Below are 20696 nucleotides of genomic sequence, written 5' to 3' on the forward strand. Positions count from 1 at the left end.
ACCATATGCAGAAGTATTATTAAAGACATTTGACTAAAAAAAAAAAAATGTAATACAGCTGGGTAAAAGGTCATGAATAGGCTGTCAGTGGTGTTAAAATCACTATCCATCGAAGTTAATGATAACCTTGGACAAGCTCTGCATGCCTTCCCCTACACCAATTGAATTAGTATTTACTTGAATAATTGAATAATTGTGGTTTATAAAATCAGCCTTGAGTACATCAAAGTAGCAAACTGAGATTTTAATTCTTACACCTAATAGAGAACTTTATAGGCTGGTCCTTGTTGTTAGAGTATAGTTCTGCAAATGGCCTCATGTTCACCGTCCAGAGAGGAGGAAATTCAACCATAAGCTGCTGTCAGGAAAAAGATTGTGGAGAAATTTACCGAGCGTGCTCAATCAGCTTCCATGCTGCCACTCATTTAGATCAAATTGTCAAAATAAAAGAAAGAAATATGAAGCGGAGTTCATGGTGTGCCAAAAAAAACAAAACAACAACTACTGTACCAGTCACCTTTCTCACAATGCTTTCCCCACAGGCTTAAATTTCTGCTTACAGATAGCTAAAAAGTGAGAGCATGCCATTTACTGCCGTATTTGACATTCCCCTCATTCAGTTCTCAGTCATTAGTGTCATTCTCAGGCCAATTAGATTATCAGCTTCATGGCCCTATAACTGAAGACTGAAGATTACCACAGAGCTGCAGTGAATATTCAGATGATCGCAGTTATTGATTGTAGTGTTGTGTGGCCTTTCAGACTGACACTTCATAAAAGAAAAGAGTAAATTGATCGCCTTGACATTTTTCGAGCATCATTTCTCTCTTGAGGAGGATTTCCTTTCGTTTCTTTGATCAGATGACATGTTTTTTTCGGAGTCACTTTATGCCACTGTAGCTGCAAGGCTCCAACAACAGCAAAACCACAGATATTTGTCCATAATCTCACCCCAGTTCTCTCTGGTCAGCCTGAACTTGCCTTTTATTTAGTATTTCACCGAAAACAATGGAATTTCTTCCCGCCGATCGCTCAAGAATGCATTTTGTCGAATTTGAAGTCATTCAGATTGGCGGTGGTCTTTTTGGAACTCTTTTAGATTGTCTGAAAAGATACAAAAGGTTCTCTGTCTAACAATTAGATCAAAACTAACAAAGTTGGAGATCGACAGTTCTCCGTTGCCATTAAAAGGCAGCAATACAGTATTTTAAGCTTGTACAGTGTGTTTGATTTGTGACCATGCAGATGATGTCAGAGTCTTCTGTAATCACATAATGATGTCACTCAGGGTTGACGCCATGGAGTGTGACAGCTATCTTTGCTGATAACATGATTGTGACAGCAAGCTGCTCATTAGTGAGCAGTGAAAGAGAGCCACATGCTGCTGAAATAATGTGTTTTGATGGACTTTTTAGCTGAAGTGCTTTGTTATGCTCTTTGTTATGAGACCGGGAGGTCAAGAAAATAAGCAGCGCTGCCAGTACACCGCTGATGAAAGAGCACTTACTGTATGTCAGCGTACTTGATTATTGTTATTATTCATCTAAGAGCGAAAACTCAACCACGCAGGTAATTTGAGCCTGGGAGATTTTTGTGTTATTGTGTTATTTCAACCAGGTCATGTGCAACTCAAACATTTAATCAAGGCATTGATTTAAAGGGCAGCACAGGATTTCCAGTGAACAGACGATAGTGAGTCCTTTTGTATGTGATCTATGAGCATTTGGATCGCCAGTCAAGGCCTCATCCCAATTTTTTAAACAGATTTTAAAACATTTCTCAGCTTTTTCTGTGTTTTTTTTTCACTCTTGGACCTAAAGTCCTGCAGCTCCTTATTGATATTGAAGATTTGAAATACAACACAGTTGCTGGGCAGATACTTTCTATCTGCCAACAGTACTTTGAATTTCTCATTAACAGACAACGCGGAACTCATGCATCTGTTTTAGATACAAAAGAAGGTACAAAACCAGAAACAGAGCAGTTTTGAAAATAAATACTGGACTTTCTAATCTTTTACTTCCACCCTCTAAGTACCGCTATTAAACTCTTCAAGTCATACTGGGGAATTGGAAATCAGCTCACAGTGTGTTCATCTTTCCTTGAAAACCCACACAATTCATCGCTCTTTTAGAGCAAAAGTTTGGTTTCAACTCCTCTGAGACATCGACTGTTCATGGTAGCTCAGTTGGTTTAATGTTGATGTAAACTCCATCAATTTTCCCAGGATAATTTCCCTAAAACTTAAGAGTGTCCCTCATGAAATTCCATGAATACTAATACTCCTCTCTCTCGCCTGTTAAGCCCCCATCATGGGCCTTCCTGGAATATTCCTTGCCTTTGATAGGATTAGAGTTGTGTGTTTAGCAAGATAAAATGAATGAAGCACATAAAGTGCAAAGGCTGCATTTATGGGCCAGCCTTCACCAGAATTTAAAAGCCAGAAATATCAATTGAGGCCAGAGGAGTGGCAAAAGATCGATTTTAGTTCTTCCCCCAATGATGTAAATGACAGAAGGGGAAATTACATTAATCAGTCACGGAAAACGACTTCGTTATGGTGGCAATATTAATAGTTTTAGACCAGTTTTCACACAATGTTAGCGTGCTAAGTTTGACTCTTTGCAGGACACTTATGTAATTAAATGAGATGAAAGGCAGTTTCATCAAGATATGATGGAATATGGGAATTTATATCTCAAATTATAGCTCTTGAAGAGGATGGATGATATAGACTTAAAGATGCTATGCCTTGCAGTTTCACTTCCCAGCCTCCATTAGGGGCTCAGTCCAGAAGACACTGCAAGCAGATACTAACAATTTCTGCAAGCTATGATATAAAAGCTCTTTCAAAGTAGTCATTAGGTTGGTGATCGGTAAGAAACAGAACAAATAAAAAGTATTAAAGTATTCATGTTCACTGAGTGGTTGTATATTTCAGACTACTCACTGTTGTCTCGAAATTAATTAACTGGTCCTTTTCTCATTATCTCTTTGGCAAAGTAAATATGGTCGTCTTAACCCCACTTGCTTATTTAGGGCAGTCGCGCCTTCCTCTGGAGCACTCTGAACTAATGAAAAAGTGTCATGTTAGCAAAGACCATGATGGATTGAAAAACACAGCCTCTGAGAAGATCTTTGGCACTGCTCTGCTTGAGAGGTAGAGATTACCCGCTGCCAGTCTGTGGGGAGCAGGCGCGTCTCTGCCAGAAAAAGGTCCAGAGATGTGATTGATGGTGCTGAACCACAACCTCCAGGCAAACCTCAATCTGGATAAGCTGTTCTTTGTGCCGCTGGCAGCGCCACTATCAACAATTTGCTGATGGAATCCAGAGAAGTGGACATCACTGACACTCAAAATGTTCCTTTTCTTTGTTTTTCAAAGAGGGTAATAGTGGTAATTTTTATAATAATGTGGTATTGTTCATTTGTTACCGCACTAAGCAGTGACTGAGGGCAGTCTCGGGCATCCTAATTAGTTTCTCAGTGATGCAGCTCACGGACTGTCTCATTGAAATCCCAGTGAAAGTTTGGATTTGGCTCCACCTCGCAAACAGAATTAGCCAGAAATAAGTTTCCTCACTCTCACAACAACTTTGCAAATCAATAGTGAGTGCATAATATCTGCTGTCAGCCTTGACAAGCTGTAAAAAAAAAAAATGAAGGGGTTCAACACACGCAGAGCACATAAATTTAAAGTCGACGTAAAAAATGTTTCTTCATTGGAATGATTGGCTGTAAATTTGCTCTGGATTTATTACAGGATCTGAGTGTATTTCTTAGAAATTGTAAAATATAGTGAGGTATTGATTCCTTGCATGTGAGTCAACTGTTTGTGCAGCCAGATAATCAATAACAGTTGTTGACTGTAATTTATCTACAAAAGACAGCATTTACATTCATGTTAGATCAAAGAAGCTCTGACGCCGTGAGTGCAGTTAGTTGTTGGATTGATGACAACCCCTGTACTGAGCACCGATGTGTACATTTAAATAAATCTGCTACTCTGGAGAATATGCTGGTTTGAGGGGCAGAATTGACTTGACCTGAAAGCTGGTTTACATTGGTGCACAGCACATGGTGTTGCAGTTTCACAACATAGACAAAAAGCTTATTACCCCTCCCTTCCTCTGTTAAAATGATGCAACCCTTCATTTAGTCAGCATGCCATCAATCAATGTCTCCATATGTGTTCCTACTCACAGCAAAATGTGAAATAGTTGTGAAAACTTCATCTATTGGTTTTTGTCCACAGACTTTTTTTATTTGTCCTGCTGGATATGCAAATAACTCTGAAGAAAGGAACACTGTGTCACAGAATTCCTTGAAATACTTACAAAACAGCTGCTGCATCACATTTAAGAGGCTACAAAGAGGGGTTGGAGGATAGAGAAGGAAAGAACACAGTTTGACTGCCGTCACAGCGATTGATCTTTTAAAGAAACACTACAGAAATTTGGGAATCTTAACACGATGTGCTTCTGACTCGTTTTGAAGTGCACCAACCTTAGTTATGCATATAAATTGCCCTGGAGCACCCAGGAGCTGAGATACCGCAGTTCAAGACTTTGGTTTCGAGCCCTGCATCACCCAGTTTTGTTCAGTCACTTGACCTTTTTGTAGGCCTTTAATGCATTTTGCTGCCTCTTCAACATGACATCAAGTAAATGTCTATCCCACAACTGTTGGGGCAGTCATAGAGAAAAAGAATTGCCAAAATCTTTGGTGATCCATTAAAGTGACTTCACTTAGAAATATCATTTTATAATTCCTTTAGACAGTTTTTTTTTTTTTGAATGGCTGAATGAATGGCTTAAAAGCACCACCCTTTTCAGAAAAACACAACATGTCTTTGACACATAAATCAGATGTCTTCCTGAAATGTATTACTTTGAGAGTCGTGCTTACATCCTGTGTATAGTGTACAATAAGATGAAATATATAGCCTGATATTGTAGTTTCATGTACTACAGCCCTATACATGATCAGACAATATTCAAGTCAAATACTGTAGATGCGCTGTGTGGCTTCACCCGACATGTTTCAAGAAATTTTTATATCACTTTAAAATGCAAAAGAACCAAGTGTAAATAATAGATTTGGTATTTGGGAGAATTTGAATTATTATTATTTTTACAATTCATCACCAAGTCAAAATGTCTGCTGGAACCCTACATCAGGCTTAAATCTGAGAACTGAGGGACCACAGTATAAGTTAGACTTAACTTGAACTAGTGCCTCATGGAGTCATAACTAAAAGAATGCTGTTGAACGATTATAAAAAGTACATTTTTAATGTCATCCACTGGCATACAGCTGAGATCACTGAGAGCTTGGGGATGAACCATGATTCACTCCGGTGTCGCGTTTGGCAGCGCGCCACATTAATCGCCAAGGTAATGGGAAGACAGGCTTATTGACCAGCAGTCCAATAGGACATGAGGGCAGGACATACAAATCAAAGCTGTCCGGCCTCATATTGACCAGACTGTCCACAGGAAGCAAGATTCATTAGCCAGGTGACGGGGAATGAGGTGTGGGCGGAGCACAGGAAGTCACAGAGATTTGATTCAGCTTAGGACCCTGCCAAACCTGCACTAAATAATGGCTGAATATGTGTTTAAAGAGCATTGGGTGGCTCTCTATTTTTTTTTTTATATTTTGGTATTGGTCATTAAACTTGAATTGCCTGTCCACTGAGATGAAACACATGGTTCTTTTTACTTTTCAGTTCTTTTCAGTTCAGTTCTGTTTGATTAGGATGAGGGTTCAGTGGTGCAGCAGACAGGAGAGAATTGAAGAGCGATGGGTGTGAAACCTGCCCGTGGTTTGGTAACAGTGTTCTCACTCTTTTTTTTTCTTTCTTACCAGTCTCCATAATAGAATTGATTAGTTCGTAAATTATGTATTTTCACATGTATTATTTTAAGGATTTTGAGCATGACGTCATGGCAATTTGACAAAACCTGCAAAAAGTAGTATGTGTGTGTGATCACCACAAATTTCGCCATCTGGGACGTACGATATGCTGTTGCACGTTTAATCTGCTCGGTAACAGGAACAAGCTCAGAGCTTCCATATTAGGGAATTGATCCCACAGTCTGAGCTCCATTCTTCCTTTTTTATTCTTTTGTAATGTGTTTCACATCAGGAATAAACAACCTGTGCTGTGCTTTTCAAACTCTGACTGCAATGAAGCAGAAAGAGGGATGCTGCTTGTTGTTCCTCCAGTACATTTGAGGAAATCACAGACTGCAGCAGAGAACTTTGATGAATGTGCGCTTTGCTGCCAAGTGAGAAGTTTCACAAGCGGCCCATAAAATGCAGTTGGTTTTTTTTAGAAAGAAGCAGCTGCTTTGTGATGATGTGAATTTTACCGGCGGATGGCAGTACTCGCAGAGTGTTTTTTAACTGTGAAGAGGGCTTTTTAGAAGAGAGTGCACTGACATGTCACAACAAAAAAGCCCAGGGGTAACGAATAAAATCAATTAAGGATGTGGTCTGTGTGCACTCACTCTCAGCACTCACAGCTATTTCATATGTCATTTTTTAACAAGCACTCACACAGCGCGTCTATTAATAGGGTTTTCAAAAGATAAACATCTTTGCTTGCGCTTGTGTGCGGCAACTTCAAGTGGATTTTTCTTTTTAAATTGCTGTATAAAGTACAATGCTTGTACATACAAGCCACATTTTACATTCTTCATTGAACACTTTCAATCTTTACAATTAAACACATGAGATTTCTTTGTGACAACTGGGATAATATGTAAGCTCCTGTATAAAGAGGATAAAGAAGGTGCACAGGATTTATCGATGGTTTGATTTACCAGCCCTGTTTTAATTAAGTAGGCTGGGGGTGTCCCCTTGTGGACAAAGTAGTGAACATCTTTGCAGGGGTGCTCACAGTTTAAGAACCTTTGAGCAAGACTGAACATAAAACTAGGCAAAAAAAAATCAGATTTATCGAAGGAAAAGTATAGCTAGTCTTTAAGGCACTAAAATGTACTTGCATTCAAATTACCAGCACAAGTAGGCTCTCTTACAAGAGTTTAACTGTGAAACACTAATGTAATTCAGCAGTATGTAACTATTTAAAATGACAATATAAAACTGGATAACTTGAGTTTTCATATTTACAGTATGCTCCAGTATGATCAATTACGTTTCCAATTCAAAATTAGCATCAAATAACTGAACTTCATGCACATTCTTTCTCATCTTCACTTCTTTGCCTGAAACCGGAGTTAAGGGGAATAAATCTTCCCGAAATCCACTCGCTCAGCGGTTTGTTATTGCCTCTCAAATCAGTATTTTACGTGTAGCAGTATTTCAACGTAGTCTTACTGCAAAAACGTCACATAAAACTGATTTTTTTGTCCAGACAGACTATTTTTGTATTTTTTGTTGGTGCCACTGGAAACAGAAATAACTCGAACTCCATGTGAAATAGTCACAAAACAACTGATGCCTGCATCACATACAAGAGGCCACAGAGTCCATGTTGGAGGTCAGAGGGGTTAAGGGGGCGGACCTACGCACATCACTGTCAAAGCCATGTGTGTCAAAGTTAAAGTTGGACTCCAACCTGACATTTAGGATAGTTTCCTTTATTTGCTGTTGTTTTGCACCCTACAAACTACTTTAACTATGGTTAAAGTTAGGCGTTAAAAACCACACGGTTAAGTTTAGAAAACCATCATGGCTTGTGTGAAAACAGACTGGCCTACTGTAATAACATATCACATGAGAAAAAAAATCCTGTTCTAGGATCAGTGTGAGGGTGGCTTTTTGTCAGAAATACTCTTTTTATCTTGATAGATTAAAGACATAAATACTGTTATTGGTTAACTGGCCGCAGGAACTTACATGGAAGTACATTTATATGCAAAGGGCTAAATCTGACTGTTGCTTCCATGACATGATCATCGAATACAGTACAGCCAGAGACTGTTGTAAATCGCCTTCAATTTGGTACAATTTGTTGCTATTCAGTCCCATTTGCTTTTGCCCAGCAATGAGTTTGATTTACTTATTACCGGAGCTGGTTCTTTGGCTACGAACCAGCACTGCGTCGGTGGAAAAGCGTCCTCAAAGGACATTTATATTAGTTCCAACTTTACCCAGCAACAGCCGAGGTAATTTCTTTATTTCTTTATACTTCAATTTAAAGACAGGCAGACACCCCTCGACTTCGGGACAAGAGGACGGATGATTGAGCGTTTTTTTTCCGCCTCATTGTTGATCCGATCGGGCTGAGAGGAATGCGTGAAGAAGCTGCTGCGGAGCATCACGCCGCCGGGGTTGTGTCTGCTTAACAAGATGCTGGAGTTGTGAGTGGCAGACGGCACGCAGGAGCAGAAGAGCCGAGGCGACCCAAAAACAAAAACACGGACTTTCCACCATATGTAAGCCTCTAGCATCTTTTATTGTGCGCCGTTTGGTTCACCCGCATTATCCGTTGGTGTCTCTGTCTTCCATCACTGCAGATCGTTATTTTTTATTCATTTAACGCTGCTATTGGTGTTTTTTTTTTTCTCGTTGGCCTGTGACGATGATCCGTGCCAGCATGCATTTACTGCGTTTTTACTCTCGCCTGCTCTCGCAGGCAGATGTGCGCAGGATGGATACATTGCGGCTTCACAGCGGTACTGATGTGGTCCGTTTGGATCCACTCATCTGGGCATAATCGTCCCGTTTCAGGCAGTCAAAGAAGTGAACCAGGCGACGTGATGATCCATAGGGGGCCTGTCTTTGTGCAGCCTGATGTGTCTTTGTGTCAGTAAAAGTCATCTTCGTGTTGTTAAAGAGAAACCTGCTTCAGCTGGGCTCCATTACCCCTGTTGAGCTGATGTTAAACTGTCCTGGAGGATTTTGAGAGGTGATCCAGTCTTCTAGATAGATGCACACAGGAATTACTAAACTGAAATTTGGAAGTTTCTGGTCACTCCACTAGAACACAACTGAGAAATCCTCATTAAGCTGAGCCACAGTCTTTCAAAGAAAAACAGCGAAGAACTGTTTTAGGTTTTACAAAAAGAGCTTTTCCATCGCTGCTCTGTTTGTCTCATCATTTAAGGTGACTGAAATATGGTTGATTATCGACTGGCTCCTGTGTGATATGGTCTCCCAGGCCTGCTAAATCATCAGAAGATGTTGTATTTAAACATTGCTGGAGAAATGTAACTGAGTTAACACCGATAGGACCTCTTCATCTACACTTTGAAGGACAGAAATCCCCTTATGAGAGCTCTCAGGCTCTCCCACAGCTGTATGCTAAGCTGTAAGTATTGTGCATTTGTGTTGGTGTCATTTCAGAGAACAAAGAACAGATTTAAATGTAAAGATATTATTATATATTTCTGTTTTCAGTGTTTTGTTCCAAACAGCTTCACCTTGAATCTTTTTTTTTTTTTTTTTTTTTTTTTGTACCACAAACATGAGTGACTGGACTTAGGGAAATGATTTAACTAAATTAACTGAAACTAAAGTGTTGGGTTGTCTTTGCCTCCTCTGAAGAAGAGTTGAGCTGGGACGTGAAGGTGCCCTGCAGAGCTATGGGCTGCGGGGGCAGCAGGACCGACGCTCTGGAGCCTCGCTACCTGGAGAGCTGGACCAAAGAGACAGAGTCCACATGGCTGACCAGCACAGACACCGATATCCCCCTGTCATCCATCCAGAGCATCCCCTCTGAGAACTCTGAGGCCGGCTCCGCCTCAGAGAAAACAATCAGCCCCGGTAAGAATGAGAAATGCTTGAGTGGATGGGTGAGGGACTCCTTAATGAATCTTCCAGGAACAAGCAATAAGCTAGATTATTGACTACTAATTAATTGATAAACTGATCATGAAATGATTAAATAAAGTTGTGGTGTTCCTCACAGGACTGAGTATGACGTGCAGCAGACAAAGCATCAACTTTGGAAACCGGTTTTCTTCCAACGTGCACTTTGTCACTATGTGGATTCCACATTGTTGTTTGTTAACTTGTCTTTCGCACTTATTCCGGGGTGCGTTTTCTTTGAAGCCGGGGGGAAGATGAATAGCCAAAGCGTCACAATGGACCGCATCAAAAGCCACTCTGCTCAAACAGGACTTTGCTCTCATGGCAACAGTTGCAGCTGGCGGTGAATGTAGGTGGAGGAGCCTTGATTTGATCCTGTGGACCAATTGAGCTCGGCTCCATGCTGAAGACATGATACATATACAGTTCTGGGCAAATTAATTAGCAGACCATTTCAAATAGTGGCTCCACATTTCTATAACAAGTCTAGAAAGGGTTCATTGAAAAGGCTTCATCCTGTTTGTATTTGTTCTGTGTTATGGGTTTTTAACGTTTAGGCACATATGCACAGAGGAGGTGAAATATCCTGTATGTAAAATATACATATAAATATACACATACATACAAATATATATGCATACACACAAATATATACAAATACACACATACATACAAATATATATATATATTTATCATAAGGTATACATCACAATTGTATGAATGCAACAGAGAAGCCTTTATTTTGAGGTTTACCCTTGCTGCATGATTGATTTGACTTTTTTTTTTTTAAATGTATCTCATTGATGAATTTTTGTTTACATATCAATCTCACCAAAAATTCTCCTTATATTGATGTGATTCATCCCTTTGGTTTATTTCATTGATCCTCTGGCCCTCTAAATGTTTGTCTTTCCCATTTTTATGAGAATTTTTGCTGTTCACTGAATGGCCTGTTTTTTTTTTTTTTTTTTTACTATGTAGCCTATTTATTCATTTTGGCAGAAACTCAATGTTAAAATGCAGCTCGGCTGTTGGAGTATCAGCTGTTGACCAACTGTTTCCATGTGTACTCTGTCAAATCTACACACAATCTTTATTTAGTAATTATCAGATTTTATATATAGTCAAACAGCAGGTGTGTGTATTAGGCTGAGACTATGTTTAGTCTGTTTGGGCAGCCAAATGCTTTTCATTCACAACAGAAACGTGACTTTCACGAAGCCAAGTCTATGCTAAATCCAAGCCAATGTGCAAATGTTCCTTTTCTCAACAGAAATATACCATGGAATTAGTACTTGTGACACCTTTACATCCAGTGACTGATTAAAAAAAGAATTAAGATTTAGAATAAAGTAATGCAGGTCTTTAAAGTTGAAAAGAGGCTTAATGTAGCTACTTCTAAGATTGTGTTTGATTGCGATTATGTCATATACATTTGTGTTTCTTCACAAGACATCCATGGTCTGTTGTGATGTCTTGAGACTAAAGTTTTCATTGGTGAACAAGGTGAATCCAGTGGTTCAGTCTTCCCCCAGGGACAAAGCTGAGGCTTGCCTTTTTCCAGTTCCAGATTTCTTTGAAGATAGCCTCCCACCTCCGGCTCAGGCGTACCTGAAGGTCTGCTCGGCCGTGTCTGAAGCCAGCCTGAACGATGTGAAACCCAGGAGTCCGCCATCGATACTGGCGTCCCCACAGCTGGAGGTGCAGCCTTCATCTGGCACCACAGTGCAGCGCAGAAGTGTTCTACACACTGAAGAGATTGTAAGCCACTCGCACACTTCTTTACATGCTCGAGCCAGTTTAGCGTCGCCTTTTCTTTTTCATTTATTTATTGAGGAAAACTGAAGAATAAGTGCAAGAAGCTAACCATCTTTTTTCACTTCTTTGCCCTGCTTATTTACATTAAATAAATGCTTTTTCTTTTTAATACCCGATGGCTTTAAGCCTAAACAAGGCCTTTTAAATCCACTCTGGGCTGTGGGAAATTTTAAATGTTCAACAACTTTTAAAGTCATTTAAAAACAACATACGTGTCACATGCTCCTTCCTTCGCGTCTCACAAACAAACACAAAGAGTTTCAGTGTTTTATTGCTTTCATTGGTCATTCTCCGACTCTTCTCCCTGCACAGACAAAATGGCAGGACAATCGGATGTCAACCAAGCAGGTGACCATTACCGTGACGCAGAGCATCCACCAGGTGGACAAGAACGGGAAGGTGAAGAAGTCCCTCACGACCTACGAGGTCATGAAACCTGTGGAGACTCTCAAACAGGTGGCCACACAAAACACTTGAGGACAGGAAAACCAGGAAGAAGTCTCATTTCTTTCTTTCTTTCTTTTTTTAAATGTCTATGAAGTGGACATACTAAAGGTGTTTTTGTGATTTCTCTGATGGCTGCGAAATAATGACTTCAGACGGAAAACAGGGACTACGTTTTACTAGGCTGAACCATACTTTCCACAGTGTGATTTGTGTTTTGCTGTACTGTACTTTGACATCTTCGAGTGGCTGACATCTGAAACATTCATTCGATCAGAGAAAATACAAAGGATGACATCTCAGAGTTGCAACTCACATTTTCTCACAGGTTGTTTCAAACGACTGAGAACAGTATTAATAGTAAATGTCTCATTTCACATTGCAGAATATTGAACAAGTGTAAATATTTCGAAGTTTTGTTATTTGGTATTGTTACACGGAATGTGGTCGTTGCTGTCCTACAATCTGTGCGGCTCAGGAAACTGAAGGTGATTTGTGGCGATCGCAGAGCCGGCCGTGAAAGCCTTGGCAGGAGCACCTGATGACAAACATGGCTTAGTGCGTTGTGTCGTTTTGCACAACACAGTGTTCCCTTTTTATCTGGTGGTTTGTGTTTTTTAAATAAATCAACACACATATGATCCTTGTTTGAGATGTCTTCGTGTGTTCAAGGTAAAACATGAGTTGCGCTTTGAGCAACGGCCTCCCTCTTAGTCTCTGACGCCTTCGGAACGGTCTTCAACCTCCTTGACCTTCTTTTGCGAAACGACGCTGAGCCGCTCCGGGGTCAGCTCGGAGCCGAAAGTGTGTGGATCTGCTTTTGATGGTCGTAGTGCATCTGTCCCGATCTGAACCGGGGCTCCTCCTCCTCCATCCACACCTCCGCATGAAACTCTGGGAAGAAGAAGCTGATTTCTCTTTGAGCGGCCTCTGGAGAATCTGAAGAAGATGAAACGCAGATGATAAATGTTCATTTTAAAAATGTCTGACTGAAAACGAGACTGAAACACAAGCTTTTTCGTGTTGTACAAAGATTCTCTGTTGCAGTACAAAACTTTTATGTATAAATTAATGTTTAAATCAGTCTCTTGACAATATGCTGGCCATCCAAAAAGAGCTAAATCTCACTAAATATAATAAAAACAGGACAGATGGATTACCAAATAGGATGAGATGAATATTAAGGATTTTGACAGCATTTCTAAAGTCTATTCAACATAAATGAAAGAAACTAAAACCTGATGGGAAACAATTTAAATGCATACAGAGGGGTGGCAAATGAAAGGAGGACAACTAAATGTGTCTCAGTTGGGTAACGGGCCAGCTTGTTCTCACTCAGAGGGTGTTAAATACTGCAATTTTGTCAGGTACCCTAAGTGCCACGGATAAACTCTGAGTTTCCAAGCATATTTAAGATCTGAACTACAATCCTTTCCTTGCTCTAACAAACTTGCTTTGGTTCCAAAAACTAGAAAAGTTAAAAAGTCACGAGCTTATATAAGTAAAGACTTGAGTGACCTTGAAGACGCAACAATTTTCTGCACAAGCTTTTCTTTCCCAAGACATCCAGTACTGCCGCTTTGTCAAAAAGTATCGCAAATTAGTTGACCCACCAGAACAGCCTTAGTGCACCTTGGTATTCACTCGAAAAAGTCTGAGTAATTGTGTTCAAGCCTCCAAAAGATATTTCCCTGTTCAGTGTTTTTTTTGATGATGGTTGAGAGAGCGCTGTCTCATACAATGGTCTAAAATCTCCCACCTGTAAGCGGTTGACATCATGTTATTATTTCCACGGTTCAGGATGAGAATAGCGCAGATAACATTTCCTACCAGAGCCATGAGTTGTGTTCCTTGTGTCTGTGAGGCCAAACTGAGCCCTGATGGAGGCGGGCGACGTGTATCTGGCTCTGAACACTTTGGTTGGTCCCATCAGTTCCCTCCAGTGACTGATTGCGTCCTCTCGGGCTAAAATGTACGCTCGCATCGGACCACTTGGGAGGGGGGGGGGGATTTCAAAAGAAAATTGATCATTGGATGCTTTCACGTAGAAAGCACAAAAAGAAACATTGACTTTTCTTACGAATCTGATCTATTCTCTCCAGCACCTCCTGAGGAGAGATTCAGCCAGAAATAAAACATTTTTTTTTTTTTAAAACCAGCAGACGCAGCTGTCAGTTTATCAGTTTTAGCTAAACTCTGCCAACTGGAGCTGCTTCAGGCTTGACTGGCTGACACACTGAGGATGCCTCCCCCTGTATCCAATAACAACAACAGCCCGCAGAGAAGGGTTGCTGTGGCAACTGCAGTTTCGATGCAGTGGCCAGAGAAAAATGACAATGTAATTCCAAACACCTTTTTCAAACCCAGCGGGGGCTCGCTGCTGTTGTGAGCGAGGTACATAGAGATTTTTTAGACAATAGCTCCAGGGATGTTGTGCTAAACGTAGCGGCACGCCGACAGCTGAAACTCCCATTGTGAAGTTTCTGTAAATTATTGGCAGCCTGCTGAGCATGAAATAGGAGCTCCAACAACAGAGGGGAACATTTTCTGTGTTGATCTGGTAATGTTTCCTTTTCATGTACATCATACTGGTGAACGTTCCAAATCCAAAGTGCTTGGAAGTTTCTTTTTCCCAGTCATCTAATAAAAATGACCGGGTATAATAGTTCTTAATCATTTGTTTTAATTGGGTGCTCACTTTTTCTGCTCTCAGAATATCTGTTCAAATCTGTTGTTCAAGTCCGAGAGCTTCGCAAGCTTTGAAGCACAACCAGAAGAGCATGGCTCATCAATCACAAGGATCTCATCGTCTATGATGGCGGCAGAGAGGCTTACCTGGACATGAATTCCACAAGTCTTTGAAAAAAGAATCGCCCTGAGAAAAAAAACAAAAAAACAAACACAGTGAGTGAATACATACACAAAACACCGCTCCTTGCTGTTTGACTTGCTGAATAACTCTGGGCTCCTAAGCAGCCCAGTGTGGGATGATTTCAGACAAATCTTAACACACATCGTTCGTGTTCGCACCCGAATGTTCCGCGTAAAACCTCTCGGAGTCTTGTCTTCTCCACACCAGGTCTCTGCATCTGACAATTGCAAAGTTGCTGTCCAAAATTCTCTGGTGAAGAGCCTAAAAGAAGAGAAAAAAAAGACTTTAGAGACATCAGTATTGTACCATTTCTCCTTCCTGCAATTGCACTAACACTAACGATCGCATATTGTGATTGAAAAGGTCATTTCTCTGTGCTGTAACACTGCAGAACACATAAACTGGTTCACATTATGAGAACTGACGCTGAATATTTTGTAACTGACACAGCTTTAATGACTTTGATGCCCTGAGGCCTTTTTGAATCTACGAGGACAGAAAATGGAATTTCTCACACTTAAATGAAGGCGATATAACAGCAGGTCGATAAACGGCCCACTGATCTGAAGCTAAATAGAAAGCAATAGATAGCAATCAAATGCTCCATAAATGTTAGAATGAATCTCTAATCTCACATATCATCCACATTGTACGCCAGTGTGTTACATTGTCTGGTTAACTTGAGATTCACTGAAAGTGTTGAAATTCAATTAAGGAAATGAATCATCTTTTTAAGTAATCATACTGGGTAGCAAATTCATAAAGTGAGCTGCTGCACAAAGATACTGGCAGATTATCTGTGTCCGAGTCATCAATGCGATATACAATCAATGGCTGATTTATGAGGCACTCCTGCAAAAAGCTAACGCCATTTAAAACAAAGATCTGGCATCATATCGAGAGGTTGATTTTATTAATGTCCAGTTGCTTTTCTACAACTTTTGCAAAGGCATTTGACTTGATTGCATTACACCGAGAGGTGTCGAGAGTGTTTTTACATAATAGGAGCACAATATCTGAAATAAGCTCTCAACTGACAATGATCTCGGTCCTTAAACACATTGTGTATCTGGCCTCATTAAAGGGGATTTGATGGCAGAGCAGCTGCATTACACAAGATTATTTACCTTTAATGACAGCAAAATGCTCACTCTTTATCTGATCTCCCAATTAAGCAGAGTACCAGAATAAGTCTGGCTGTTTCTAAAGAAAAAAAAAAAAGTTTTGTAGGACTGACCTCTAACATCAAGGGATGAGCCACCGCATCTGGTTTGATGACCGCCAGGGTGAGCTGCAGCACTCTGGACAGGCGGCCAGCTGTCAGTATCATCGCTTGAAAAACGAGCAGAGAGGAAGCCGTCAACAGCAAGTTGTGTCGCAGATTTTAACGTTTAAACCCTCCCGAGACACAGGGGTGTGCTATGGAGCAAGTTCAGCACAGTCAGGCTTTCTTTGTGTGAGCTGGCTGGACAAAACTTAAATCTCCGATGAGAAAATTGGTTCCACAACGGTGATTATGATCCATCTTTGGGAAACTAAACCTTCCATTACAGGCTTGTATAAAGGTATATCTTTAAAAGGAAAAATAGCAACAGCTGTTGCAATTGAGTCGATAGAGGACTGCCACTTATATCTTGACATAAAATCGTGGAACTTTTAACTCGTGAGAAGACTCAGTCTGAGTTGCTATCTGGGGTATCATGAGGATAAGAATCAGTAAAAGTCAGCCACCGGGATTTTTTTTGGGCCCCTTTTAACTGAAGTAAGTCGTACAGATTTGCAGGTAAACTCACCTCATTTAGCAAAGTTATACAACCTCCCCCCTCATTATCTCTGCCTAACTTCTAACACAAGATCATGGGTTCAACACACGGCACATCCAAAGAGATTGTGCCCGATAGAGGGATCAATAGCCTATCAGCTGCCCACCGGTCCAACTGCAGAAGAGGGAAATGTAAGTATTACCAAACAAACTTGCCTGGCAATTTTGTGGCACTTCTTATACTGCAATAATGTGCTCCAACAGTTACTAAGTACAACAGATCTCAAAAGAGGCAGATCCTGAGGAACAGAGGGGCAGAAATTAGTCAAGTGGGTCATTCCACTCACCCAAGTTAATCCGCTTGAATAACAGAGTAAATTAATGGATGGAAAATCAAGCTGCTGCAGTCACTCTCAGACATTTCATTAACATCTGTGTGTCAGCTTGTGGGGAAAAAAAGGGCATAATATGTCTCCTTTAATCCGAAAATCTGAGGATAAACTGCTCCAGAGCAGGCTATGAGCTCAACCAAAGTAATACCATAGTCATCCAGCCACCTTCGTGACACTGAAAACTGATTTTCAGCTCAACGTTAATGAGTCATTAATTTCGCTAAGCGGTACACATGAACGCAATATGAACGAGATAGGCAGCAAAGATACAAGCTTTAATCCTGTTGAAGGGTTAATTGACCGCTAATTTACAACAGAAATGACGTTTTTCTAACATAAAGCAAAATTTCCTAAATGAAATTGAAATTGATCAGGATGGCCGACCTCTGTTGTTGTGGCTGGTGTCCAAAAGGTCAGGTTTCTCCGCCAGTTTAGCAGTCCGTAGTTATCAGACAAAGGCAGCTAGAGCTGTTCATTTAATCCCAGACTAGTTTAAATAATTATGTTCAAACATAAAGTGAAAAACTAACATTAAAATGTGATTACTAGCTACACAGCTCCCCGTACCCGGTCAGTCCGTTTGTGAAAACGGTCCCCAGGAACAGAGGCTGCATAATGCGGTTCCTCCAGAGAGTGGGGAAAAAAAAAGATTAAATAAATAAATACTGCAATATACTTATAAACTGCAAATTGTTCTAAAACAAGTTCGGATTTAATTCCCTATTAGCTGTTATATCAATACATTCATAATTAATTTCACCTTATATGTTATGTGTGTAATAATCACGGAAGACATGACTCTGCTTGAGCTAATGCACAGTCTTAGGTGCTTCCTCCACCACTGACAACAGGTGACTAAAGAGCAGTGCTTTCACAAGGGCACTGGAGAGAAGGTGAAGTCTCCCATATGACAAACTAAGTAGACAAATGATTGTTGTGTTTTATTCATTAAAAAAAATAATCCCTTTCTCCCCTTGCCATCCAAAGTCACCAATTTGCACAACAAATAAAGAACCATTTTAAAGTGCAGACAGGTTAGAAAACTCATCATGATACCCCTTTTTAAATGACAACCTGCACATTATAAACTATTTGGGATATTTTTAAGCCTGATAATATGGTTTTCTCTTACATCATGAGAACAAGTGCAGTTAAAGTTTCCAGATCACACTGAAGCTGCCCACCGGTTTCTAAACCAGCTGAGATGTCACAAGTCCTGCAGTTTTCACTTCATGAGCTTTTATCCACCTACGTACTTACACATGTCAAACACTTGTTTGTTCTATTAGTTTTTCATTCTGAGTTTTGACATTTTACCTCAAATCTTTACTTTTTTTATTTTCTCAGTTTTGATGCAGAATATAGATATTTTTCCAAAGTGGTCTTCATGTGAAGTACTTAGGTTCAGAACAACTCTGCTAGAAGGCAGTGCCTTAACATTCAAAGGGCTTGATGATTACCAAAAGTGTACCCTGGAGTAAAGTGAAATTTTCAACCATCAGAGCTGCAAGCAAACAGGGCCTCTTATCGTATCGTAGAGTCAAAGGTCACATCTTCGAGGCATGGATGGTAGGAGAGGATGTTCAGTCCAGCAGCTGAAAGTCTCTGGGGAGAGACCGAGACACAGCAGCTACAAAGGAGCACGGACTGGAGCGAGAGAGACTTTTGCCTGTGGAATTTCATCGCTGTGGGACACATCAGACGTAGAGTGTCAGATACAAACAGAGAGCAATTCCAGCAATGCAAAATGGTCACACCCTTGAACAGTAGATGCTGTACAAGTCTGTGTGTGTGTGTAGTTTGACATTCAGGGAGACAGAAGAGGGACGAAAGTGTGTGTGTGTGTGTGAGTGTGTATGAACGGGGTCCTGCATAGGTTTCTCCCACCTGCCCATGTCATGTGACTCGGGGTAAAACCACAGCTGTTACCTCCCATGAGGGGGATGAAGAGGACAAGAGGAGTTGTTGGGTGGTTGTGGAGTTATAGGGGACACATTTTTAAGTATATACTTCTATATAATTCCATAGTATAAAATCATTTAAAAATGTCATGTTTGTGTTATCATTTTACTACTAATATATGATACAAAGCCTCAATTAAACCCACTCATCTGAAAAGCTTCAGGGACAGTAATTCTCATTGTATGTCAAGTTTAGGAGATTTTGGGACACAAATATTCTTTGACCGCTAACAGAGTGGCCCCTGGAAGTCAAACTGGACACACTCAGAACAGACAGCATCTCAGAAAACACAGCAACCAATCAGAAAAAAGAAGAACAAACAGTTGAGATTACTCCTAACCTTTTACTAAGAAGTTGCTTCTTGTTGGGACAGTGGATGAGCTGAATAAAGATAGAGACCATCAGTGATCACTGCTGACTCGAGCTTCAAACATCCTCAGCTGATTCTGTTCATTCTTAACTCTGCAACTGACTGACTCACGACCCCCACAGGCACTTAGTGTTCATGTTCAAAGTCTGTTCAAACAAGGAGGATAAGATTGAGTTGAAACATATCACATGTAGCAGCTGGGAGAAAAGTTCACTGTAAGAGCATAAAAAGCCTTTAAGACTGCAAAAAAACGCAATGGAAATATGTAGTCTATGTATTTACATTAAGTATGAGATATATATATATATATATATGGATATCTACATATACATCTAAATATACTGTATATATATATATATATATATATATATATATATATATATATATATGTTTTATGTTCTTAACAAAGAGTATTAATGACACATGAATGATGCTTACATGCAGTAGGAAGTTTTGATATTTTCCATATTTTGCCAATGGTGCCATTATCTGAGCAATTTGTTTTCCCAAGACGCTTATGAACCATGTGTCTGACCTTAAGACAAAATGTTCTCAAATAAAAAGTACATTGTAAATATAATCAGGAGTTGTACAATCAGACCTACGTCAACACTATGGTACGATATAAGTATGTAGTGGTTATGCGGTGACTCTGGTGCACAGCGACCTAACACACGGCGGCTCACCTGTCACCCTTGACAACAGGCTCATTTAGGGCGACACAGGCCCCACCGTGGCAGCAGAGATCTTTCATGTCCTAATTGTGTGGTTAGTGAGAAAAGTCTGGGAAGTGTTTCCTGCTCTCACACCTTTTGAGGCTTCAGTATCACTATGAGACCTAATGAGGGTGCCTCATTAAAAGTAATCAAAAGTATCTCTGCTTTTCATTTATTCATATGGCCTCCAGCAGTCACATTTCTATCACATTTTAAAATGTTGTGTTTTTTTTTTTTATTGTGCATTTCTTTCTAGTTATTCTATATCTCTTTGTGGTCATTTTGTATGTCACTGTGGTCACTTTATGACATTGTGTCAGTATCTTTTTGTGACCAGTTATCCTCTTTGTGTCATCCCACATCTTCTTTCCGTCTCATTTGGGCTGCTCTTCAATTGCTTCCAGTTTATATAAACATACATATATATATATGTGTATTGTATTTCTGGGATGGGATCCATACGATTGGTTGAATGTAGCTTGTAGTTTAAATCTCTGTTTAGATTTTATCCATTTGCAGTCCATTTACTCCTTGGAGCTGTGAGCATTCAGTAATCTGCCAGTGTTCAGCCCTGAAT

At 40.2% G+C, this 20696-nt stretch overlaps 2 protein-coding genes across 9 annotated transcripts; one reads left to right on the forward strand and one right to left on the reverse strand.

Moving 5' to 3' along the window:
- Positions 1 to 8025: 8025 nt before the first annotated feature.
- On the forward strand, positions 8026 to 12686 carry baalcb (BAALC binder of MAP3K1 and KLF4 b). Of its 8 annotated transcripts, none has more exons than XM_075459160.1 (5): positions 8027 to 8881; positions 9080 to 9283; positions 9520 to 9738; positions 11348 to 11544; positions 11914 to 12686. In XM_075459160.1, the coding sequence occupies exons 3-5, from the start codon at positions 9558 to 9560 to the stop codon at positions 12076 to 12078; spliced, it is 543 nt and encodes a 180-aa protein (XP_075315275.1). In that variant the 5' UTR covers positions 8027 to 8881; positions 9080 to 9283; positions 9520 to 9557; the 3' UTR covers positions 12079 to 12686. The 8 variants fall into 8 exon arrangements, with proteins under 8 accessions (XP_075315280.1, XP_075315281.1, XP_075315275.1 ...); XM_075459159.1 differs by having other exon boundaries at positions 8027 to 8408; positions 8609 to 9283; XM_075459162.1 differs by having other exon boundaries at positions 8027 to 8408.
- On the reverse strand, positions 11675 to 20113 carry nme6 (NME/NM23 nucleoside diphosphate kinase 6). Its single transcript, XM_075459158.1, has 8 exons — positions 20090 to 20113; positions 19374 to 19549; positions 17456 to 18756; positions 16155 to 16249; positions 15076 to 15178; positions 14881 to 14920; positions 13876 to 14036; positions 11675 to 12984 (listed from the first exon to the last, which is right to left on the reverse strand). Exons 4-8 carry the CDS (start codon positions 16245 to 16247, stop codon positions 12833 to 12835), a joined length of 549 nt encoding a protein of 182 aa, XP_075315273.1. The 5' UTR covers positions 16248 to 16249; positions 17456 to 18756; positions 19374 to 19549; positions 20090 to 20113; the 3' UTR covers positions 11675 to 12832.
- Between the last annotated feature and the right edge of the window lie 583 nt (positions 20114 to 20696).

This window comes from Odontesthes bonariensis, chromosome 24 (assembly GCF_027942865.1).
Source record: "Odontesthes bonariensis isolate fOdoBon6 chromosome 24, fOdoBon6.hap1, whole genome shotgun sequence".
NCBI lineage: Eukaryota > Metazoa > Chordata > Actinopteri > Atheriniformes > Atherinopsidae > Odontesthes > Odontesthes bonariensis.